Raw genomic sequence first — 27016 nt, 5'->3', positions numbered from 1 at the left:
CCTTTCGGTGACCTAACGCCATTATAACTGTCAACTTAACGAGGTGATTTAAAGAGAAAGAGAAAGGGATAAGAGAAAGAAAGAGAATATTCGCGATGAGGTTTAAAAGAGAAGAAGAAAAGAGAGACAAAAATATAAGATACTCGCAAAAGAAGAAATAAAAAGCTGACATTTCTTATGCTTCAATTTAATGTAATTTTATTTGGAAAGTTTCCACTACCATCGAGTGAAATGGATCGGAAGGAAAGTTGGAACAGGACTAGAATAGGCGAGATAAAATTGCAGTTGTGCGAGTCGAGATCCGACTCTAGCAGAAGGCGCGTATTCACAAAAATTCGGAACACCTGTTCTTTATACCTACGCGTGTACCTCCCGCCTGCTCCAACGGCGCACGCTTCGCTAACCGGTTCTTGATTTTATACCGCACCGGGTTTATATGTATACGCTCCCGCTTCGTTGCAATCGTCGTAGGTGAATCAGTAGGTGGCTACGTGCGAGGAGAAAAGTAGCACGGTAGACTCCTGCATAAACTTTGGGTATCCATTGCAGCAAGGAGCGACTTGAATCGATAAACATTCGTATCTTCGTGTTCCTTTTATATCATTCTGTTATAAAAAATTGCAGTTAGCTACTTTCACGGGTAAATAAATACAGATTCCGAAATATATTTTCTCAGCTGTTGATCCAGTTATAAATCATAATTGTGTAATGTCGCTTGTACATTATATCGAAAGAGAATTGCACGGAAACTGTTTATAATTCGTATTTGGTAGAGGATTTTTTTGTTTCTTGTGAGATATGAAAAATGTGCGAGTCATGCATTTGCAATAAATTTGCAGTCAATGGCACATAATTTGCTGTCGATGGAAATAACTTTTCGCTATCGATGGTACCGATATAGACGCAGAAGCGCAGCTCTCCACGACGGAAAAGGAATCACGCATTGTCGTCTCCCTTATGGTCACATGACGTTGATCGCATATTATTCAATAACAGACCCGACAACCTGTTGTTTGCTGCAATTGGCAACGCGCCAATTGCAAGTGGGTGTCGCATATCCTGGTTGAAACGGATGATAAGCGAAACCCGAAGACACGAGACAAAAGGTCTCGTCGCTCGTGGCACTTTAAATTAATTGGCTTCGTTGCTAATGTTCCCACAAGCTGTTAAGTGTCCCTTACATTTCGTTCTGTTTCCACGGAACATTCCTTTTCCGTAACTAAAACTCCGTTGTTATCTTCGGACCAAAATTAGTTCAACTTACAGAGCTTACACTTACGCAGAAATTGCTTGAAGTCGTGGCATGTCGTTTGCAATTTCGAAAAAATAGCTATTAAAAAATTAGCCACTTGTTCCGAAAGTGATGTACGTTAACAAATATTGTTAAATTTGATACTAAAATTTATGATGCTTTAAAATAATGTGTACATTGCTTTCGAAATAAATTGTTTAAGCACTGTAAACATTCGTGCATGATCGTTGAAACTTTTGCATTCTGCTTGCAGTTGTCTTGGCTGAAGATGCATCTATGGGACCGGTGTTTGTCAAGGAGCCCCCAAACCGGATTGATTTCTCAAACGGAACCGGAGCCGTCGTCGAATGCCAGGCAAGAGGAAACCCACAACCGGATATCATCTGGGTCCGTTCCGATGGAACTGCTGTGGGAGACGTTCCCGGATTGCGACAGGTATTGTGTGAAATTTTTATCTATTCCTTTTTTAAAATCTTATTTAGATAAGTATTGAAGTTGACATCGAAATAGATTCACGGTCGTTTTTATCGAGCTGTTTTGAAATAGGTGCGCGCGTATAGCATCTGTTAAAAATGTATTAACGTTATCAACGCATCTATTAATGTTAGTAAAACGGATGTTCTCAATGAAAAAAAAAAAGAGATTGAAAACAAGTTTTTTCTGTCACGCGTAGGACGGTGAACTATTCCTCTAAATAGCCGCCAATTATCAGTCATTTCAGTATCAAATACCTATTTGCAATATGTGAATGGAATTATTAAACGCCCATGCCATCCCACATTCATTCACGCAATCATGAAGGACGCTTTAATTATTTCCAAGCTTGTTGCTTGCGTTATTATGTACTAATTTAGTTTCTACATTCTATACGGTTATTGGCCCTTCGCAGGTTCTGCCAAACGGAAATTTGGTGTTCCCTCCTTTCCGCGCTGAAGATTATCGTCAGGAAGTTCATGCTCAGGTCTACAGCTGTTTGGCACGTTCCCCTGCAGGTTCGGTACACAGCCGTGATGTCAACGTGAGAGCCGGTAAGTGTCAATCTTTACCCATTAAGCATTTAACGTTTAGCCATCTATAGTATCTTATAGAGGATGTTCCAAAAATAAAGAGCACTTTTAAATTTAATCTCAATAAATTCAAATTTAATATCAATTTCTGACAGAAATTCAACTCTCTATATATCGAAATAAATGTATACGTTAGTTATTAAAACGGCATTTGAAGTTATAATGATGATAAAGACAACTTGAATTTTTAACATTTATTAAAAAAGAAAGTTGTTAAAATGTAGAAATATATTTTGTAATGAAACAAAAATTGTGTTTTAAAATTCTTATTTTGTATAGTGTTATTTTAAACACTAGAAGTTCTTACTTAAGAATTAGCAATTAATTTTGTTTATAAATAAGTAATATATAATTTAATTTAAAGTTCAAGTTATATTTTTAGATAGAATATAAGATGGCTAAACATAGAAAAATTTAAAGAATATTCTTTCCAGCTATGGCCAAAAGCACGTATTTTCGTGCTTACTATTTCTTCCATATTTTATCCGACGTATTTCTTTGGAAGAATTTCAATTCGGTGAAAGACATCGGTGTCAATCGAATGATACAGTAGTCCGATGTTATATATTACTCTTTTAAATGTTTTGCAATCTCTGCCGCCGCCGTTTATGCGAACTTATATTCGATTCGTTCTGCAGCCTCAATCTGCTCACAAGCAATTAGAAAATTATTCTATGATCGATGTAATCCTATTTTTACATGATGATAATCGTATCGTTCTTGCGAAACTGAAAATATTTCTGAATCACACAGTGATGTCATTAAATCTCTGACGTCACTGTGCTTTATCGACCGCAGCAATTTCCAGTTACTTATCTGTTATTGGTTAAATATAACTTTTTTTTTACAGATTTTTTAAAATAATTCTTTGGACAAATATGTAACAATGGTTATTTAACAAAATTAATAATTACTAAAAATATTGTAATGTTAGATACACAGTAACGAATTTTTTAAATGCTATTATATTAATTGTAGAAAATCAATTTTAAAGGAAATGTTTATTTTAAGGAACTTACATTTACGAAAAATATGCATAAAATTTCTTGGAGCTGTTGAGGCTGGAGCAGAATAATTCCCGACGCATTGTGAACGTTATTTTGTGTGTACGAAATTATAGTGGTGGCGCAGTATTACGACACCGACGTCAATAAAGAATACGCGATCCGTGGGAACAGTGCCATTTTGAAGTGTGTCGTTCCTTCTTTCGTCGCCGATTTCGTCAAAGTCCTATCCTGGCACACGGATCAGGGAGAGGAATTCGTACCTGGCGATGACTTTGGTATAAACAGGATTAGGGTTTGATCAGTGAACTGATCGATCTTCTTAACTCTTTGCGAGCAGAAAATTTCGTCGTTGCATCTTTGTCATATAATGATCTTTTATCTATACAAAATTAAAAACCGTGAATTTTAAAATTATTCTGAAAATATCTAAAGTTTTGTAACAATACGAAATTCATCACATTTGACCTAGCCATTACATAGAAACCCATTGAGACAAAATGCATTTAAATCTCTCATTAAATTTTCTATTCTGAGTCTCGTCCAAATTTTATTAACGCATTTTCCCAATTCATTTATACCCTTTGCATAGGGACAATTAAGAAATAATGTCGTTATTACCCGCTCATATATTTCAGTTCGATGGCACAAATGCATCGTGTCGTTCGGTTGAGTGACTGACACCATCCGTGCGACTCGGCTTCTCGTATATTGATCTCAATTGCCACGGTGGCAAAATGCAAATCAATTTGGAGCGGTGCAACGCGAAAGTATATGGGTCGCTCACTTTCCACTTCCACGGCTAGCACGTGTGTGTGTGTGTGTGTATATGTACATATATGCGTACATCGTCACATTCGTCTCGTTAACGTTATATTCAACTCGATATGTATCTAGCGTTAGCCGAAACGATCGGATATTTGACCGTTGTCAGCTATCTCTCTCATTTTTCTATTAAACCACAGGGTATTCGCTTCTGACGCGCCGTCTGTGTACTTTAAATATATCAGTTCGTTTAATAATATTTATCTTCATTCTGCTCTCTTTCCTTTGTTCTGGAAATTAATAGTAACAATGCTAATTGATCTTAATAACAATAGAAATTATAATAGATGCATTTTTATTAGTACTTACTATTATTTTTATGGTCTCGTTAATGCATTAGTATTTCTTAAAAAATACGAAAGTAGTTAGTATCTCAATTATGGAACAATTATTCTCGTAATTACAATTAAATTTGATTTTATATAATTTCATAAAAGCGAGGAAAATTTCACGGTTTTGTTTTAAACTTTTTGGAATATTGTATCGACGCATCTAGGGTACATATGCGTATACGCACGCATGCACCGGGCTTGAAAGTCAATCGATCGTGTGCCATCATGATGTCTGCTCGCGTTGGCGACTGCCGGCATAAGATGCGACAACGCAAATAATTCTGCTCGCGGAGCAATAGCGAGATATATTGCCCAAAGCTGCCGTCAACGTCGTCGAGATTTCGTTCGGTATATCCGTCAAAAATTAATTTTTTCATATATTTGAAAACAATTGATTTAAAAGAAACCTTTTATGAATATGTAATTTTGCATTGTAAAGATAATATGTCAACCGAGCAACTTGAAACGGTCATAAAACATGTTCCATCACGGACCTGCGTGTGTTTCATTGAATGTATTTCCAATCGTTGTGAAAATGAAAGCGGTACGAGTGGACGCCGTTATGTTCATTGTCAGTAGAAAAATCGGACTCGCGCAGATTATTTCGATCGTTTATTGCAGTGGTGCATCAATATTATCAGTCAGAGGTCAACAACGAGTATGTAATACGCGGCAACGCGGCCATTCTCAAGTGCAGTATACCGAGCTTCGTCGCAGAATTCGTTCAGGTTATTGGGTGGCAGGACGATCAAGGGAACTCTTTCGATCCGGATCAGGACAACGGTATAATCCGAAACTTTTAGGAAATTCGGAAAGTCGGAACCCGCGTGGGCAGCGAATTAAACTGGTCAACGTCGTCGACGTCGCGAGATATTTCTTCTCGTCTGACAGCGTATCGTGTATCGCGAATTTCGCTGATATTTCGCTGATATTCAAATTAATTGAAGTAAAAATCTAAGAGCAACCTTTTTGAAACGTACATTGAACTTGCTACTTCGTGTTTAAATGGCTGAGGGCTTTACACGAGTATAGGAGTGCTTGGTGTTTTATTTGAGACTTGCGTAACTAATGCAATTTCTTGAGTAGGTCGAATCACGAGGCTTCCACTTACTAAGAACCAGTTTCCGTAATTACATAGTGGAGCATAGGATCAAATTGTATAATGCTAGCTGCCAGAGTGCGACTCTAATGTTGCAATCTCTTTGATCGTAATCACCTAATTTTCTCCAGAGAAATACATATATTTCATTTTCTACGGAATGATTAAATCAACATGCGTAACAAGGTATTGTCTGTAATGACTTGCACGACATGATAATAATTAAAGAATGTTACGCGGCGTCCTGAACCGAGAGAAAATGGTTTCTTCTCGATTAGGCACGCAGCAACGCAACGCGATATTCGGAAGCACGCAATGTGCGATGTAGCAACACACAATGCACCATTATAATATGCCATTATCTTTCGCAGTCGTGACTCAGTATTACGAGGCGGAAGTGGTATCGGAATACGTGATACGCGGAAATGCGGCTATTTTAAAATGCACGATACCGAGCTTCGTCGCCGAATTTGTGTCGGTCGAATCGTGGGTGGGAAGCGATGGTTCGACTTTCAGATCGTCTACTGATTACGGTACATTACAACATACGTCTTCCTATTCATGTGCGCTTATTCTTTTACCGCTCCTTCTAGAGCAGAATCCTGAAAGGAATGATACGCCGGGGAGAAATTTATCTCTCCTCTATTTTTCTGCTTCCTTCATTCATCTAGTTAAAGAAAACTGATATCAGTTATTTTTACTTATAGTATAGCGATGACATCTTTCTAAAGCAATAACAAGATGTCTTTGTTATATCAGTAAAATATGTGGAAAACTCGTTATTAAAAGAAGAAAAAAGTAAGGCTTTTAGAAATTTTTGCTATTGATCACGATACACATCCCTCTTTGATAGAAAAAAAATATTTACGATACCGATTTTTATGACGTTTGCAGCTTTTGTTATATCTTTACATGTTTTTATAAATATTATATTTGTGAGGCAAGATAAATTATTTTATTCATTCAGAAGCAATTAGCAACCCACGCGTGTGATATTTTAAACACTTATCCTGGTTGTATCTCATCTCAGATCATTTTGATGCATTTTATTGACTTATAATGCGCAAGCGTTGCACAATTTGTATGATGACCACTGATGAGCAAACGTGTCGGCCAATAAGTACATACGATGAGTACACAGAGCGAGGAAATTCTCTTTCCGGTCGTATCACCCCTGTCTCCCTGCTACTCAGACACCCTGTCCCCTCGCCTAACTTTGTCAAAGTTCAAAGTGGCACGTGGTAACGATTCGTTTCCGCCGGCCACGCGGTCCGATCTGACGGGGCGGCAGAACGGCGGCGGCAGCACGTACATACGAGAGAGTTAATGAACCATCCGGTAGCTCTCACGCCGCGAATTACGATAGGCCTAAGAAAATAAGCCGACACCGTGTCTACGGACGAGCGTAGAAAAGGGAAGTTGCGCAAGGAAAGTCTGGAATAAATTTTCCGTTTCAGCATGGTGTAACGTCAGAGTCTAGTAAGCACATTTTGACGGATTAAAAACGCAATAAAATAGTGCGAAAAGAACAAAAGCAATATTTTCCTGGAATTTGATTTGCGATTGCATTATCATGCTCATTTCGCTCTATTTTAGATGTACAAAAGTATTTACAGGGCACCGTGATTCAGAAAGACCTCAAACTGCTTCTACTATAATTTCCACTGCTTTTTAAATAAAAATATGACTGTTTACTCGGGATTTATTTTATGATGTCTCTAAAAAACTTTTTTATTCGTAGACATCTAATTATACCTTCTTTCTTGCTGATTTATTCGCGGAAAACGTATATTTCATCTGCAAATAATATAAAAGACTAAAAATAGCGATTATACATACTTTATTTTGCATACCATGGGGGCTATTTTTTATTGATTTAATCATTTCTTATTGATTTAATCAAAAACATACGCTTATTTTAATATGTACTCCCCACATAGTCGTCACTCAACCTTACAATCCGGAGATCTTGACCGAATACGTTATCAGGGGAAACAGCGCGATATTAAAATGCAGCATTCCCAGTTACATCGCAGAATTCGTTACTGTCGAGGCGTGGATTCGCGAAGATGGAGAGGTTTACCTTCCAGCGGATCTTGCGGTTGCGCAGGGTACTACAGATCCCATTGGGCGATTCTCAATTATTTTAAGTGTCCCCCACCGAAAATTTGTATATGGATTAGGATGTTTATTCTAATAGAAAAATGTTTAATAGAAAAATATTGAGAATGAATAATTCAAGATTTTAGAAAGGATCTAGAATTTATAGTAACTTAACTTGTTTCTTGAAATTATAATTGAGAACTTTATGCAGTTCTTTTCTTGCAACTAATCCTATGCAATTTGCCGTGGAAAATATCCGTCGCTTATTTGTGTTTTACTAACATCGCTAACCGAAGTAATCGTTCTTTCTTCTATGACCCTATTATGCAGGGCGCATTTTATTTTCCGTCGATCCACCTGTTTAACTCTTTGAAGGGTATTTTTATAAGAGTGTAGCAAAAGATGTTTTGTGATGTATCATAAAACAAGATATCTCATGTTATGTATAACATGACAAAGAATATTCTGAACTTTTATTCGATTAATTGATATGATTTATTTCATATAAAGAGGTACAAATTAATCACATAAATCTCACCGTTATGAAACCAGGAAAATTATTAAACCTTCGAGGAAACGATAAATTTTTTACCGTGTCTCAAAGAGTTAACATATTGCCGGCAGTGGTTACGCAGTTCTACGTTACCGAGGCCGAGAACGAATACGTGATCCGGGCTAACAGCGCGATCATGAAATGCAAAATACCGAGCTTCGTGTCCGAGTTCGTCCAGGTGGATCAGTGGGTGGCCGACGACGGGACGATTTACACGCCCGGACAGGAGTACGGTATGACGCCGGTCGATGCCGACGTAGTATGCGTTGTTGTATCCGCGGAACAGCTTCTTCTTCTCCATTCTCTTATTTCCCCCGTTATTCTCATTTCCCACCCTCAAACGAATTCTCGCACTTTCTTCTCATCCGTTTCCAGGCAATCCGACAACTGTCGGTTGCAGTTCGCGGCTCGTGACGAGCTCCAACTTTTACTTTCGGATTTCTGCTGTAGTTCAGGGCAATCGTGCGTATCGAGAAAGAATCGCATTAGGAAGCGTGTTTAAGTTACGGGATAAACGTCCGAAAGATGGATACGAAAACGATATCGAAATGAGTTTTGACGATAACAATTTCAACGGCGAAAAATACGATGCCTCTGCAGAATCTTAATCGTCCGAGTAATCGTCTTTCGGTGCAGTTCGAGTAGCATCCGTCAAAGCGATATTTAATATCATGATATATCACGAGATCTGCTCTGACAATGAGAGAAATCGCGCGTTACAGTGGTCCAGCAATTCTACGAGACGAGGGTCATCGACGAGTTCGTCTTACGTGGAAATGCGGCAACCCTGAAGTGCCTCGTGCCCAGCTTTGTGGCGGATTTCGTAGATGTGATTGAATGGCAGGCTGAGGATGGTTTCACGTATACCGCGAATAGCCAGGAAGAAAAGGGTACTTATGTTGGTTGCACGAAATCAACGTTAACGAAATAATATTTGTAAATCTGTCGACATATATATATATATATATATATATATATATATATATCAATTCTAAATCTTAATTATGTCATAGCGATGCAATTTTTTATTTTTTCTAGATAAATCCTTTTTATCTCTCAATATATTTTTCTATGTCCTTAAAAGTTCTCACGAGATCCATCTTTCAAAGCACTTTGTAAATTAAATTACAATGTGCTCGTCTCAAATAGACGGAGACGGTTTATTTATATGCATATATGTCGCACATACTAGCGTCGTTCGGTATTAGAACGTGCACTCTCATATACATAATAGAAAGAAGGGTTGGTGGTCGATGGAGTGGAACGCGGGTTCTGTCCCAAAAAATTTGCCCTTTTTCGATTAGGCGATCGGGGAAGGGTGAATAGAGGAGGAGCATGCGGCTTGCAGTGGTCTCGTTCAACGTGATCCTCGGATCAGGATAAGCCGGATTAATCGGGTCGAGAAGCGAATTAACGCCCGCGCAACCAGGCGATTTGATCCACTTTTAGCAAAGAGAGAGGATCGTTAAAGGGTTATTCCCGGCAACGTAATCGAATCTACCTTACGGCCGCGGTAGCCAGTGCACGAATATATTGCAATATTAATTAATGGGGCGAGGATATATGGCAAGCATTAATGTATTAAATTTTACCGTGTTTTCATATGAGAAGTCGTTTCTGTAGTCACATAATCTCGCTTCTGTATCTAACTTTTAATTATGGAAATGGATGTTATTTCCTGAATGTTGCGTATTTTAAAAGCGTCGTAACTAAATTTATTGACTAACTCGTGAGAGTAGAAATTAGGGTAATAGATCTTAGCAGAATTCGCACAAAACGGCTTGTGGTTATAAAATGTTATTGAGAGAGAGAAATGTTATTTTAAATATTAATTCAGAGTGCAATATTCGTAAAATATGCCGCGTATTGATATCTTCTTCGACGTAGAATCCGCGAACTTTCTGTATGAAATTAAGAGTCGAGAGCGCGGATTTGCTAATTTGCAATTAGATTAAGTTGGATTAACTGGATCGATGTCCACGTGCATCGGATGGTGCTGAACTCGATAGGAGCACGATCGGAAACTGGCTACAGCGGTAGCCAGTTTGCAGACAGCCAGCCTCATTGGAATTTTAATCGGCGCGATCAAAGCGCGTACTCGTCAGCCTAGAACAAACGCCAAACTCTTGTTTTTTTTTCTCGCTTCATTTGCAGTGGTCGCCCAGTACTTTGAGGTTCAGGTTTACGATCAGTTCGCGATACGCGGCAACGCGGCTATTTTCAAGTGTCAAGTTCCCTCGTTCGTGGCCGACCACGTGGACGTGGTGGGATGGATCGATTCCAACGGCGGCAGTTACGTCGCCGACGCACAGTCATATGGTAGTATAATAAAAACTGAAGGGATGCACGGCGTTGCGCATTGTGTTCTGCCTTGTAAGCTGGAAAATCGCAAGTCTTGTCTGAATAGGGCGCAGATCACCGAACGAGAGAACTGGATCGTTCGACCGAGTTATTCGATCTTGCATGCGCTTCCCACAATTTCCTCCTTTCCTCTTAATGATACCACGTATCATGTTTGCTTGGTTTAAATGTGAAGTGTGTAAGGCGCATGCAACACGCCTTACGATTAGATATCTTTCATATCGTTGCGATGTGCATCGATGTGCCACTTGTTTATTGAACGTGTATAACGAATCGTAATGTTGAACATCGATCGCGTCTATTTCAAGACCGGTCGCGCGACCAGTTCTCTTTGACAGGAACATATTCTTCAGTTGCCGCAGACAGTAGAGTTTATTTTAATTCACAAAGAATAGAGACGTGATGGTGACGTGAATAGGATTCCTGATTATGATACGCCCGTCTCGCTGAACAGAATTTATCGAGTCATTGAAAACCGTCGTGATGATCATGTTGCAAGAATAACGTCTGGATCGTTCGTTGAGTACCTGTTTTTATTATAAATTGCGAAAAAGATTTATTATACAATATATAATATTTATTACACATTATATGTTACAATAACATCGAAGCGTTTTCGTGTTAATTAAAGCGGACTTGTCAATCAACACTTCTGAAAATTTATGATATAAATTTGCAATAATATGGAATGTCATAACAGTGTTTTGTACAAACTTTTAAATTGAAATCGTTAAAGCGTATAAAAATACGTTATTTTGTTGATTAACAACTTATCCGCAAGCCAGTATAATAGCACACAATATTTTCCGGTTTGAGATTCTTTCCTTGGTATAAGATAACATAAATACTCACTTTGAATTAATGAAACTAGCTTTTTTTGCGGCTCATATAAATTCGATTAAAACGTACTAGGAAATTACGTAATAAACTGCGTTTACGCAATCCGTGCGTAAAGCAGGTACAAATGATAAATAAGTTTATATACGATACATAAATATTTAATAATTAATTATCGAATGATATAAATAATCAAATTATTAACAATCGAAAGGATATGAAACAATATTTTTGTATTTGACTTTAATTGTTAGACGCAACACCTCATCTATCGCTATGAAATTAATTAATATCTTCATTTTTTACGTACAAATCGACGAAATCGTCGATGGTATGAAATCAAAATCGTATAGTTAATCGACGAACGACCGACACGTCCTGCCAGGTGGGAGATGTGCGCCTTATGGTAAAGCCGGAAACCCGTGTCTGGTTGCAGTTGTCGGGCAGCGGTATGCAGTGAACGTGATGGACGAACACGTCCTTCGGGGGAACGCCGCAATTATCAAGTGTCACATACCGAGCTTCGTCGCCGAATTCGTCGAGGTTGACTCTTGGATCGAAGACGAGACCACTGATATATATCCTAGCGCCGATTACGGTACACGATGCGCAACATTTCATGTTCATCTTCATTCTGCTCGAATATCGCGCGAATCTTCCATTTCTACGAAACTCCGCAGTCCACCAAATCGGCGAATCATGCGGAAACTTATCGAGAAAACAAACGCATGGAACGCGATAGGAATTATGTTCTATTCTCGTGTGGATTTGTGTTATTCCGTTGTCGAAGTTATATGATTTTTGAGATAACATCTGTGCAGAATTTCAGATTCAGTTTAGGAACAGATTCTTCAACAAGTTTCTTATGGTTTTTCGGTTTTTTCTTCTTGTATTTTCGTTAAGAAAATTTATGCATTTCTTTTGCGTTATCTGTTCTGTAAGAGCGATGCATGCCGAGCGTTTGGTAAATGTAATAGAATTACAGTGCTCGGTAAGCTATTAGTATGCGGTGATGTAGCTCAAGGATTCTCTCATGCGTCGCCCGACCATCGTCCGGTAATGACACTCCGTTTGATGATCGCTTTCGTATTCGAGCAAGAATTATCCTCGGCTCGACCGTGACAAATAAAAACGCGCTGGTTTCAGTCACGAGATTCGTAGCAAATACGTACGCAGTGACGATGGCTTTACACAAATTTTGACACGTGGGAGGGAAAAAGAGAATGGCAGGGAAAGGGATTAAACTTTTTCACACATGAATTTATAGTTGGGAAATAACAAAAATACCAATCCAGGTCGTTTAAATCGTTCCATCGGCCTCCGCTCTATCGACCAAGTACCGTTCGAATCGATACCGTATCACGGATACGCGTGTAAAATGCAAGATATACGTATTCTCTTGTTTTGATGGGATGTCCCTCGTTTCAAAAGTACCGTGCAATATGGGATTTTACGTGGAAATTTGTACGACGTTGACTGCCGCTGCTCGCGCTGTTCCAGACCTCTCTTCCCTCTTTCCACCGATTTTTTTCCGGTCATTCGATCGGTCCCATCCATCTCTTCTCACCTGTACCCTCCTCTCTGTGTGGTAGTAGCTAAATGGCTGTGGATACCGCTTGTATATGATCGCATGAAACTAGTTCGCCTATCCAGGAAGTCTCGTTTGTCGATGAGATTTGGCCGCAAAAGCGATCAGATTCGTTAGAGGCGTTGAAACTAGAGTTTCAACCGCAATGGAGATTAACGCGCAAAATGGATTAACAAACAAATTCGTTATATCTCGTTTGTTAAGGTAATCTGTGTCAAGTAATATTGGGTATATATAGTTATTTAATAGAAGTAGTTTATATCGAAGATTTAATAATAAGATTGTCTTTACAAAACAGTTTAGTCATCATATGTTTGTGATACTAATGAATAGATTTTAGAATTAGTGTGTCACTTTTTTTTACATTTATTATAATAAATACAAAGAATACATAGATTTCCTGGATACTTCAACGAGCGAGGGGAATATCGCGCGCCATACATTTACATTTGCAAAGAGACGAAGACGTGATTTCGCATAATATCTTTCCTATGAGTCTGCACGACAGACGTGGGCGCGAGATTCCCTTGCTGTTCTTTGGCGAACGTGCTTTGATTCCGTGAAGAATTCGCCGAATCGTTAAAGCGGGAATTTGAGAAAGGGTCCGTGTCCATATTCAGCGTTCGGCGAATTCGTACACGAAGAATACTGCATGTACATTAAGCAAGACGGCATTGTGCTCGAAGTCTCGTAATTTTACTGCCCTTCGAGCATCGTGCGATTAAGTCGGGATAATCGATTTTCCCTTGATACTAATGACATATGTGCCTGTAATTAATCGGTAGTGATGTGTTCGTAACTAATCAATTGGTACTGATATCACGCGACATCAAACAATGCAATAATCAGTCGATCGATTATCCTGACGAGTCACGTAGGCGAGACTAATGCGCAATGACTAACGCGTGCAACTCTGGACGGGTTTAGATGGAAAATACTTGGTACTGCCATCCGGAGAGCTGCACATCAGGGACGTCGGACCCGAAGACGGATATAAGACTTACCAATGCCGCACGAAGCACCGACTCACCGGCGAAACTAGGCTATCCGCAACGAAGGGTCGTCTCGTCATTACTGGTAAGTTAAAATGCCAAAGTGTCTCGTTTCTTTCATACGGAAATCACGATTCTGATTCGGCACCGCTCTCTTTGAAAACGTTTCTCGATTATCCTTCGATGTAAGCGGAGGTACAGCTTCACTAATCAACGTCCTGTATCGGTTTTTCGAAAGAAATCAGAATCGTATTTCTAGTTTCGGACCTGGATACCATAATTCACACCTTCAACTTTGCGGATCAATACAGTTATTTGCAGCGATTAATTTACATAAACACGCACATTACAATTATGAAAGCTAATTAATTATGAAATTATTATTGCGTAATAATTCGTTTGTCTATCGCATTAATTATAAATTAATCGAGTTAAATATAAAATTGATATTATAACAAATATAAAATATTGTCTTTTTTTCTTTTTTCTAAAACTTAGTTCACACATCTTTTTCAATTTAGCATAAATTTGGAAACGTCAATATTTTTTTAATACCGTTATTATGCTATCTATTTTATTGCGAGGTGTCTGGGTTCGAAACTATTATCCAAAAGATAATTGATTTTCCACAACAGAAGTAAATATACACAAAACTAACATTTCTAGCATTACTGTAATCTTCTAAGTTATTTTTTAAATTACTTTTATTGTTGTAATAAATTATTTTTGTATTTCTGGAAAATCAGTTTTCTCTTTGGATTTATAGTCACGTTCAATGAACGTGCAATCATTTGCGCCAACGAGTTTGATCGACTCTCGGTTTTTTCGAAAACGTGAAAAGTCAAGAGAAGTTAATTTCACATCACCGATTCGAATTTCTTCTGGTCTCAGAAAAGTCGAAACGCATGTCCGGCATTTAGCGCGATCAAGCTCGGGGGTGAACCTGAATGCTGGGACAGGGTACCCCTGCGGGCACGCGCCACCGCCCGCCCAAAACTCGACTCTTGACATGATCGGTTTCGAGAGGAATTGTCCAAAGAAAGACAAATGAAAAGTAGATAAAGAAAGAAAGAAATGACTTGTGCGAAATTCTTTCGTTTTGCGGCGCCTTCCGCGATCTCCGGGCTCTGTCCTTCGCTCTCGCGTGGTAAGTTTACGGAACATGTTCTTTCAGCCGAGAACTTCACCGTGTGGATGCTGCGCATAGTAGTTAGACGCAATATACGTGGCACTCAACGCAGCTGAGCTCCGTTCTGTGCTGTGAATTAGGCGGAATTGATCGAATCTTTGTTCGCTCTTACAGTAAATTAGCAAGGATATCCGTTAGCCGTTAAGTGCGATGGTACTAGCCACATTTCCCTCATTTTGAAAAGATCCCTTTTTAGTCATTGTTCTACCTCGTTCATTTTTATGAAAACAAATAAAATCTTATATCAAGCTAAAATGACGTATCAAATTGCTATATAAAATTTTGTTTTCGATTTTTATTCGTGACTTGTATCACTAGTTCACTCAATGGCTTATCTTATCGTATAATTCGGGTAGTCGAGAGTCAAGAAATCCTTTTTGATATACTTCGACGGATTCATCGCGTTACAACGCGACATTGAGCGCGGAACCACTTTCGCTTCGCCATCGCTTTCGTTTCGCGTTGAGTATCACACTGATCGGCAGGATGACACCGATAAACGAATCGCCTTGTTCGTATGAACGGCGCAATAGCGCGTAGGCAAAGCTGTCGAGTCACGTTGACGCGATGCTATAATCTAGAGGCTAACTAGAGCAAGATGCAATGTAGCTATAATAACGATGATTGGCGACACGAGTAGGGAGCTTGGCAAGTATACGGCTCCACTGGCTTTTCGTTATGCAGAACCTGTGGGGAGTGTACGACCAAAGTTTCCTACGATGGACAACATAAACGGACTTTCCGTGAGCTTGGAAGGCAATATACCGCTTCTGTGCCCTGCCCAAGGATTTCCAGTACCATCTCATAGGTACGATGTTCTTGATCGGAGCGCAGATTAACTTATGACTGGAAACTGTTAAATGAATATAGAGCAGCTTGCATCGGAGGTTCCTTTATCTGCTAAATTATATCTCGGACAATAATTTATAAAATGACAAGGGAATAAAGTTGTGAAGAAAATAGCAAAGAGGCGATTACTGATAATAGCAGATGCAAATTATTAGTTGCATCTATTTCGGAACGAATAGTATCGTATCAGGGAGGACAAGCGATAATTAGTATCTATTTTTTGTTAGCTCAATATTTAAATATGTTTATTTCGATTTCAATTAGTCTTTTATCGGTTTTATCATAAAGTTAGGTGTTTTATTAAAATAAGTAACATACGAACATTCACCTGAAAATTATCTAGAAATAACAGAATCTCTGTAATCTGCAGACACGGATCTTAGCTCAGACAATTCTAAACTTTGTGGTAACGATGTAGATATCATTACTTGGAAAATAATGTTTCATGGTATCGTGTGTATGTATGTGTGCACAGGGGTTCCCCGTTCCTTCTCATTGCCTTAATTAAAGCATTTATGTCATCATTCTTGAAGGCGTTCATATACATTCGAATACGATCACGACGTTGAGTCGATTTATCATCTGTCTTTTCGCAAGGGCGACTCTTGCTTTGTATTAAAATTACAAGCGAGTCCAAAGAATGCAAAAACAAGAACGGCGTGCTTTTTAGAGCCGGTGGGTAGTGTGCGCCCAAAGATTCCGTCGACGGACGATGTGCGCGGTTTCCGGACGTTCATCGGAGACTCCCCGGCCCTGATGTGCCCGGCACAGGGGTTCCCCGTTCCCCTGTACAGGTAGAAACCACAACACCGTCACCACGTGCGAACGCGAGTCCTTCGGGATGACCGTTCGTCGCGGGCGCGCAAGTTCCCAATTATAAACGGTATGATCAGAGCCGATCGGCAGCGTGAGGCCCAAGTTCCCGACGATCGACGACTCCAGGAGCTTCCGCACAACGAAGGACGGCTCGGTCACGTTGATGTGCCCCGCTCAGGGTTTCCCTGTCCCTCTGTACAAGTAAGTCGCGCTTCACGAAAGTCGCTATGTATTTTTCTTTCTTTCTCTCTTCTTCTCGGGTCTCGTAATTCGGCACAGAGCCTGTGGGAAGCGTACGTCCGAAGTTTCCAAGCGTCAGCAATATAAACGGCCTCATCACGTCCACAAACGGAACTTTGCCGCTCTTGTGCCCTGCACAGGGTTTCCCGGTCCCGTCATATAGGTACTATATCATCGAGTGCCTTGATGTCATTTCGGCCTTAGAGCGAGCCTTACGTTGGTTCTCCATTAAGGAATTGCAATTAAATATTCCGTACTTGCGGTGAAGCCGCTGGTAATTAGCAATGACGGTACACCTGACATCGCGCGGCAGTTCTCTCATTTCATACATCACGATTTTCTAATTAGCGATATGGCCTCAATTTAATATTAATGCGTTTTAATGAAAAATTCTATTAACAACTATATTAACAATAACATATTTTATTTTACGGTTCTATAATTTTATCTGTTTTAAATCTGTTTCTTTCTTTGTTCGTGTATTTTTATATATTTTTTTACAATATAATATTATTAGGGAGAAATTCTCTCTTTGTTATATTTTTTAGGGTTGCATGTTACGAACAAAGCCTACATTTGTAGCATTAAGCATAGAATGCAACGTCAAAAGACAAAATCGCGTTTACGTTTTTATCGCGAAAATTTGGAAATATAGATATAGTTCGAGCTTCAGGGGTCCCCCGTCCTTCTACAGACAGACGATATCTCAACTAGCGGTAATATATACAGTATATGTGCCGTTCGATAATGTTTAGAGCCGGTTGGCAGCGTGAAACCGAAATTCCCAACGATAGACGACATCAGAGGATTTCGCATGATCAAAGGTGGATCCGTCACTTTGTTGTGCCCCGTTCAAGGGTTCCCTGTCCCGATTCAAAAGTAAGTCGAAATTCGTGAGAATGTTTCGCGCATCTCACTGTCGTCTTTACAATTATCCTCTTCTCTCCCGGGCTGCGACTGGCAGAGCCCGTAGCGAGCGCACGTCCGAAACTTTCGAGTACCGTCAACCTGATTGGAATCGTGACGAAGACCAACGAAAGCTTGCCACTTTTTTGTCCTGCTCAAGGATTCCCGCTTCCGTCTTATAGGTAGGGCTCATTATTAAAACGGCGATTTAAATACGATGACATAAAGTCAAAAATTGTCATATATGTTTTTATAAATTTCTACAATAGATTTTTAGAAATTAGAGACTATAGAGAGAACTAGGAATTTGATACGATAATTCCTGACGCGATGTTCAAGAAATATTGAATTATGACACGGAATTGTACACAAACCATCTGGTTAAATAATGAATTTCGAGCTGGTTATCACTTCAATGGCTTCAAAGGGTTCCCTGTCCCCTAGCATACATACGTAAGTGGATCATTGTAACATTGTCAGCGTTTCTGACACGTTTCCTTCCACGTCCGTGGTCTTTTTGTAGAACCCGTAGGGAGCGTACGTCCAAAGTTTCCGACAATGGATAACTCGCGGGGATTTATCTCGAACCAGAGAGACTCTTTGACTCTGCTCTGTCCTGCTCAAGGATTTCCTGTACCATCGCATAGGTGGGACAAGGTTATATCGCAGCAGATTTAGATTTTGTAATTAACGAAAGTACATCGCGGGAGCGACAGAAAGAACACGAGCAACTATGTAATCAAATTTAATTATTTTGAAAATTTGCAAACATTTTTTAAATAGAAGTTTAACGGAATCATTTCTTTCTATGATGATAAACAAATTTTTTTTATTGTTTCGAAAATATTTATCCGTCATTTTAATAATATCTATCTGTAATAATACAATTGTTAATATGCCCTGTCTCAGCAATTTTCTATACGATTTTTCGAGGAAAAATAGAATTCTATTAATTTAAGTTATCGCATTATCGTCGCGACAGTATGATTGTAGATACGCGTTGTACGCTCGTGCTTTCTCTTTCGCTTTCTTGTAGAACCAGTCGCCAGCACAAAACCGAAATTTCCGATGACAGAGAACTCGCGTACGTACACAGTTCACTGCGATCGGCCGCTGACTCTCATGTGTCCGGCGCAAGCCTTCCCCGTTCCAGCTTTCAGGTATACAAAGCGCTCATGTCATAAGAAAGCGAATGCGTATTATACAGCGACCATATTCCGGTTAATACACGACGGCAATGCGGAATAATGTAAAAATAAGACGAGGAAGGAAATTGCGGACGGATAGACGGCTCTGTTGCGGAGCGTGCACGCTCTGTTCTCACTCTTCTCTTTTGATCTTTCAATGTCTATACGAATCAACTCACGTATCAATTTCCGGTGACTGATGAAATGTTCCACGATTATCATACGTGGAACATTTAAAACGTAATTTATTTATAATTTACTTCATAAACTGCATTAGATTTTTCTTTAATAAATAAAAAAGATAGCAAATATCGTGTTTCTTTGGCATCTTCGAACTTCCGTAGAACCAGTCGCAAGCGCTCGTCCGAAATTTCCGTCGCTGGCGGACTCGCAGACATTCAAAGTGTATCTAGGCGGTGCGATGACGTTACTGTGTCCTGCTCAAGGGTTCCCCGTCCCATCGTACAGGTAAAGACTCCTTTTTTCTTCCGCAAAAAAAAAAAAAAATTTTTTTATCAGAACCGGCGTCCAGCACGCGACCGCAATTGTCCGGCTCGAGCGATCTTCAGCGATTTAGTGTTTCTTCGCAAAAAGGTGTTACCCTTCTTTGTCCTGCTCAAGGATTCCCGGTACCTTTCTATAGGTAGGCTTTCGTGCATTATTTGCGAAGGGATTTAAGAAATCAAAGATTGATATACTTTTAACGTTCTATCTCTCTCGGCACCTACAACATGTCATTTCGTCAGGTAATTAATTTCTGATTTACTTGATATAATTTAATTCGTGTGGTTTTTCTCAGATTTTCTTAATTTTTATAATGACAAAAGTTAGAAATATTGTTACTATGTCTCTGAAGGTAGGCTAATTCTCATTTGCTCGTTATCAACATAGAATGTTCATCGTTGTTGGCGAAGGGGGCGAACCCTATTCCAGCATAGTTAGAGTAATCTGGCACCGCCAGCTTTGTGCATATCGCACTGTCTAGCGTTCTGTTTTTAGAACCCGCGTCAAGCACCAAGCCTCAGTTTCCATCTGTAAACGACGTTGGGCTACGCGTTACAAAAGGCATGGGCTTTACGTTGTTATGCCCAGCTCAGGCGTTTCCGGTCGCCACGTATAGGTAGGTTGATGTATTGGTCGATCTCCCGCTATTGTCGCGAAGAGAGGAGAATCCGACGGAAAATATCAGAGGGCTTCTTCTCCCTGAGGCTGGCTACTCTGTCCCAGTATTGATTTCGCGCGTAAAACGAGATTTGCGGTTAATCTCAAGTTTCACTTTGTTTGCGACCAAAGTTTTAATGAATTCTTAACTAATAATGATTTAATATGTATTATAATATATGTTTAATATTATAAATTTATTAAGTAATCCGAAAAGTTTCCGAGATGAAAAAATTGTCGAACTTTATTTAGAATTTAATTCTATCTACTTTAATAATACGATGTATATATCGGTAGTATTGAGACTTTGCGTTTGATTAGAAGTTTGATTTGTAGAACCGGTCGGTTTTGCAAAGCCCAAGTTCTCCACTGTCGATAAAAGCCGTACGTTCGAGATCGCGGAAGTCCAAGGTCTGACGCTGCAATGTCCCGCCCAGGCGTATCCCGTCCCAGTCTTCAAGTAAGTTAGCGGTCGTAAAGTGCGCGGGGATCATCGATTTCCTACGGTCGAACGATATTCGGTATTTGCTCGTATTTGTATTTCTGGTTACGTAGAACCGTTGTCGAGCTCGAAACCGAAATTAACGGCGTTGGACGTGAAATCGACGAATCCGAATGCGATATTGGGCTCCGTCGCGACTCTCTTGTGTCCCGTTCAAGGGTTTCCCGTGCCAGCATTCAGGTAAATTGCTCCTTAACTTCATATTCGTCAGGGCTATCCTCGCCATCTGTTTCGGGGTGGTCTTTGATTGCGCCGGGGTGGTGAGTGAAGTCATCGAGGACACGTCATGGCAGGTGATTATCTTCCCCAGTGTTTCGCGACGGTTGCTGAGCACTGGATAGTCAATACAGCGCGTTTGATTGTTATGGAGTTACCTTGTCCCGGTATAGGGTTTCTTAGGCGTTAAGAAGGATAAAGTGAGATCGTATTGCCATAAATATCATTTAGGAATTATCAGTTTGACAGAAGAAATTATTTCGTTAATTCGTAGTCGTCTGTCTTACTGTTAGCTATTATAATTATGGATTTTAAACGGATAGAAATGTTGAGTCTTCGATTTCGTAATAATCACGCGTATGTAACAACTACTGAAGATTCACGGATCTCTGGTTCTTCTTTTGTAGAACCGGTTGCCAGTACGAAACCAAAATTTCCAATGACAGAAAATTCTCGCACGTACACAACGTACACGGTGCAACGTGAGCAACCTCTAACTTTACCATGTCCAGCTCAAGCATTTCCAGTACCGAATTACAGGTATATTGAATATATAAAGATTATCTGAATACTGCATATCGGTTGATGCGCGGTCACGGTACAGAAAGTGATTGAGTAAACACGAGAGAAAGTGGACATTAAAGGGCAGCAATCGATTTTTCCTTCCGGCTTAATCGTGTTCTTCTGTTATTCAAATTACGTTCAGATCCCGCTTAATTCCTTCCTGTTCTCGGGTTTCCTTCGGCGCAGAAATTTAATATCTATCGTTTTCTATCTTTATTCAGGTCTAGTCGGTATTTTAAATTTACATAGAATTACGTGTAATTTGAATATTTTAGATATAAAAATTTCTTTTGCTGTTTTTAAAGTCGTTTTACTGTTTTGCGTGTTTTAAATAAAGTTTTCAAGAAAAAATGTTTACTTTTTCATGTGAAACATGATTATTAAAAATTTAATAATTTTTATATATTGTTTAAAGTATTTATGCGCTTTTTAGAGAGAATATTTTATGCTTTTTTGTGTTTGAAATGCAATTTTATGGTATTTGATCCAGTCTTGCTTCTGATTCTTCTACGGGATACCCAGTCCTAGCGTTCAGAACGTGCCATGTAATATCAATACGCGTGACGGTCTAACGTTTCCTCAATGTAGAGCCCGTGTCCAGCGCGAAACCAAAGTTTACGAATGCCGACATAAAAGTGGTGAGGCCGACGCCGAGCTCCAGCGCGGTGTCGATGACTTGCCCCGCTCAAGGGTTCCCTGTTCCCATTACACGGTCAGTACCAGTCTCCGTGCCTAACAATGCTTATTCTCGTCATCGTGCACCTCTTAGAACCGACGTCGAGCGCGAAACCCAAATTGCCGAGTGTACGTAAAGTCGAATTCATGGAAGCTAGGGCGCATGGTGCAGTGAACCTGATGTGCCCTGTACAAGGTTACCCTGTTCCAATTTCAAGGTGAGACGTGAATGCATTCGATATTCTTCACAATCGCACTAAAATAATTGGCATTTTAACTGTATGTTCAACGTCTTGAATTTTTCGATTTTTAATCGCGGGAGATTCTTTCCGATTTCTTAATTATCTGTTCGCGATGTCGCGAGTTGCCACGTAAACATGATCGTTTCCGTCACGTTGTCTCTCGCAGAACCGGTCGGGTTTAAATCACCGATTTTCTCCACCGATGACACTTCTAGAGCCTATCCTAGACGTATGGGTACGGATGTGGTGCTTGCCTGCAACGCTCAGGGATTTCCCATCCCAATCGCCAGGTAATCTCCCGTAAGAGGTGCTTACGCGCGGATCCAATTTTCGTCAATTTCAGAACCGATAGGCGCCAGATCGCCTAGATTAACGTCGGACGATTTAAGTCGTACGATCGGAAGGCACGAAGGACAACCCATTAGTATTTTCTGTGCTGCCCAGGGAAGCCCTGTGCCGACTACTAGGTAACAGCTTTCAGATAGTTGACAAAGGTTGACTTTGTAAAAAAAAAAAAAAAATTGTTTTGTATCGATGTGGATGAGATTCGGAAGAAGCAAAATCAATTTATATTCGATCGACCAAGAGCTTCGTTTTTGAGGGGAAACCCTGTTCCCGCGCAATGTGTAGGAGAGTGTGTAGAAAGATAGTGTTCTAAGTAAATTAATATTCTTTAGAACCCGTCGGAAGCAAAGCACCCGCCTTCGCGGGTGACGCAAAATTATCAATGCCGCTACGAAAAGCGAACATGGACGTTAGTCTGCCTTGTAATGCTCAGGCTCATCCTCCTCCAGTATCTAGGTACGAGATTATTACAACATTATTAATTAATAACGCAAGAAAGTGTCATCAAAGCAATAACACTATTTTTAAGAAAGCCGCTAAATTCTATTTAAGAGCCGTTCTATTAAAAAACGAATTTAATAATGCATAATGCATAATTCGTTGTTGACGAGGGGAAGCCCTGTCCCCGCTTCAAATATACGAGCGAAAATTGGGTTTGTAGTAATGGCAAGTCGATATTCTTTAGAGCCTGTCGGAAGTAAGGCGCCTGCCTTTGCCGGCGAAGCAAAGATATCTTTATTGGCGCGGAAAGCGAATGCAGAAGTCAGTCTTCCGTGCAATGCCCAAGGCCACCCTCCTCCCGTGTCTAGGTACGATTTAATAAGGATTCAAGTAACATCGATCTCTCAAAGTGATAGTAACTTCATTTTACGGGCAATTTTTATTTGCCTGTGAAAACCATTTTGTGAATATTAAAGATCCAGAAATTATTTTGAACACATTTAAAATACAGACATGCAAATTATATGTAGGTATTAAAACGTCTTATTTTTGGCACTTTTATGTTATTCGTAATGTTCCGTTTATTTATTACATAAAGAGGAAGGAGCTCGGTTGAATTTTCTTGCACATCTTTCACGGAACAATCGCTACAAAAAGTCGACGAGGGGAACTCTGTCCGAGGGTTCAGTTATATAAATCAAGATAGATATTTTTCGTGACGTCTTTTATTCTCTCATTTAGAGCCGATGGGAAGTAAAGCACCCGCATTTATTGGAGACGTAAAAACGTTCTCTCTCGTTCGTAACCGCGGGTTGGAAGTGAGCATGCTATGTAACGCGCAGGGGCATCCTGTCCCCGTAACCAGGTACCGAATAATTGCATTGTTATTAACGATTTCAAGTCATGACATGCGCTTTCGCAATTCAACATCTTCGTAATACTATTATAATATATGGAGATCTAACGATTCTCACAGTATGGTTCGGATTTCCTCGCTTTTGAAATATACTGGAATCTGATATAGTGCGATGATTGCTTTATACCCCTCGATGTAATTAGAACCAGTCGCCACGAAGAAGCCGAAGTTCTCGAGTGAGTCAAAGCTGGCTTGGTACGATCGCGTTCGAGGAGACAATCTGACCCTGTTGTGTCCCGCGCAGGGGTTCCCAGTTCCCACGTATAGGTACACATGCGCAAGTACTTTAAAGCTTCTAAATAGAGCAGTAGGTGATTGTCATAGCATGCGCGAGAGCCCTATTTAATTCTCTATCATACAATTAGAACCAGTCGCCACGAAGAAGCCGAAATTTTCGAGCGATGCAAAGTTCGCTGGATACGATCGCGTTCGAGGAGACGATCTGACCCTGCTCTGTCCCGCGCAGGGGTTCCCAGTTCCCGCGTATAGGTACATGCACATGAGCTGTTTAAAGCTGTAAATAGAGCGATAGAGAATTCTTGCAGCATGCGAAGAGTTTTTTATTTTATTTCCCGTCATTTAATCAGAGCCAGTCGCCACGAAGAAGCCGAAATTTTCGAGCGACGCAAAAAAGGCCTGGTACGATCGCGTTCGTGGAGACGATCTGACCCTGTTTTGTCCTGCGCAGGGGTTCCCAGTTCCAACGTATAGGTACATGCACGCAAGTACCTAAACCGTAGATAGAGCAATCGGTCATTCTCGTAGCATGCGAGGAAAGTCTCACCTCCATAATTCTCATGTAATTAGAACCAGTCGCCACGAAGAAGCCGAAGTTCTCGAACGATGCTAAGCTAGCTTGGTACCATCGCGTTCGGGGAGACGATCTGACTCTGTTTTGTCCCGCGCAGGGGTTCCCAGTTCCAACGTATAGGTATACATGCACACAAGTACTAAAGCCGCGTAAACCGAGCAATAAGTGATTCTCATAGCATGATCGTATCTGTCTATAAATTGTCAGAGCCAGTGGGAAGCAAAGCGCCGACGTTGACGGGCACTTTGAAAGGAGGTTGGATGAATAGCAAAGCTGCTTCCAGCATTGTGCAATTTTGCCCTGCGCAGGGCTATCCGGTACCTTCGTTTAGGTAAATTCACGCATCTGTGTCTCTTTTAATTTCTTTAAAACTATGGATATTTTCTATTTTAATTTTTAGTGATCTTGTTTTCCATCAAACGCGTTGTCTAAATGCATTTACGTTTCTATCAATCTTTCAGTCGTGGATTATCTTATCGATTATTCTAAAATTGGCACGAGTCACGTGGCTTCATTGATTTCGTATTAGTCGAAGAAGGGTTCCCTGTCCCTTTAGGGATAAAAAACGATTCTCTTATTGTTTACTGCATGTCTTTTTATACATTAGAACCTGTGGGCAGCAAGGCGCCTGCTTTTACGGGCGATGTAAAAGGTGTGTGGATGGAAAAGGCCAGAGCATCCAGTGTCGTATTACCGTGTCCAGCACAGGGATATCCCGTGCCTTCCTTTAGGTATATAGCTTCTATATATATGTCGTACGAAAAAGAACAACGATTTGCGTTTCATAGACTGGAGATCATGAGCGATTATATAAATCAAGCACAAGTTATTGCTTCCTCGTTTCTTATTTTATCTCCAACGTGCCGTTTTCTGCTTCGATTTTCCGCTCCGTTTCTCGCTAACGAAGGGGGTCTCCTGTTCCATCAGAAAGGTCACATAAAAACACGACAAGCGTTCGCGTGGAGTAAAAATAAAAGCTTGCTGAGCAATCGTTGCATAAATGATTAGAGCCAGTCGGAAGCAAATCGCCAGCGATAACCGGCATCGTGAAGGGCGTGTTGATGGAGACCGGAGCGCGGTCCGCTGTCGCATTATTTTGTCCGGCGCAAGGCTATCCTGTACCCTCCTTTAGGTAATGGCATGGAACGTAATTAGATCCGATAAAGTTGCTGTTAATTTAGGTTAAACTTTAAGCTGCACAAGATTTATCTACGTCAAAGTAAAACTTGTTTACTTCTTATTTGATTATTTTTGGATTCGTTGGATTTGTTTCTATTTATTTTTTATGATGATAAACAAAACATTATTTTTCTTTAAATCCGAGTAGGAGACTAATAAAGCTTGAACATGTACAACTAATTAACACAGAAATAAGCATATACAATTAATTTCATAAAGTCCGAGTTGGTTTATCATGCACGTTTGTAATCGTTAGAACCGATTGGAACTAAAGCTCCGGCTCTCAGCGAATTAAGAGCTGGATGGTTGAAGAAAAGAGCGAACTCCAACACCGTGTTGTCGTGCCCGGCGCAGGGATATCCTGTACCCTCCTTTAGGTAATGACACAGGAAGGATATAATTAGATTCGATACATCTTGTCGTGACACTTATATCTCTCAACCTAAAATAAGTCGATTGCTCTTTATTTTATCTTTCTCGCGGGTGAATTTTTTTTTAGATTTGCTTTGATTTATTTTTCTTGACATTTTTGACAAAAGACGCGAGCATCAATTTGTTGCTTTATAAATCAGGATTAATCTTGAGTACTATATACAATTAATTTTATAAAGTCCAAATTGGTTGATCGCATGAACGTTTGTAATCGTCAGAGCCGATCGGAACTAAAGCCCCGGCTCTCACGAACGAGATAAGAGGGGGATGGCTGAAGAAGAGAGCGGGTTCAAGCGCAGTATTACCATGTCCGGCGCAGGGATATCCTGTAC

General features: G+C 40.1%; 1 protein-coding gene across 33 annotated transcripts in view; it reads left to right on the top strand.

Annotated features, from left to right (window-relative positions):
* The window catches only part of Dscam1 (Down syndrome cell adhesion molecule 1), a 68773-nt gene that overhangs the window by 5421 nt on the left and 36336 nt on the right, over positions 1–27016 (top strand). For 4 of the 33 annotated variants that reach the window (XM_071711132.1, XM_071711135.1, XM_071711131.1 and 1 more), the window contains exons 3-7: positions 1506–1687; positions 2142–2280; positions 3440–3601; positions 13949–14098; positions 20698–20821. In XM_071711132.1, coding sequence (XP_071567233.1) covers positions 1506–1687; positions 2142–2280; positions 3440–3601; positions 13949–14098; positions 20698–20821 — 757 coding nt within the window. Of the gene's footprint in view, positions 1–1505; positions 1688–2141; positions 2281–3439; positions 3602–5101; positions 5264–5950; positions 6113–7519; positions 7691–8306; positions 8469–8957; positions 9126–10389; positions 10555–11869; positions 12032–13948; positions 14099–15886; positions 16011–16721; positions 16846–16944; positions 17069–17146; positions 17271–17862; positions 17987–19544; positions 19669–20697; positions 20822–21486; positions 21620–22726; positions 22851–23237; positions 23362–27016 lie in introns of all 33 variants that reach the window. The other 29 variants (XM_071711138.1, XM_071711116.1, XM_071711127.1 and 26 more) reach the window with 22 other exon arrangements.

This window comes from Temnothorax nylanderi, unplaced genomic scaffold (assembly GCF_030848795.1).
Source record: "Temnothorax nylanderi isolate EJ_2023f unplaced genomic scaffold, tnyl_v1.0 TNYL_tig0095_pilon, whole genome shotgun sequence".
NCBI classification, from domain to species: Eukaryota; Metazoa; Arthropoda; class Insecta; order Hymenoptera; family Formicidae; genus Temnothorax; species Temnothorax nylanderi.
The sequence above is the reverse complement of the archived record's forward strand: the minus strand, read 5'-3'. Positions and strand labels throughout refer to the sequence as shown.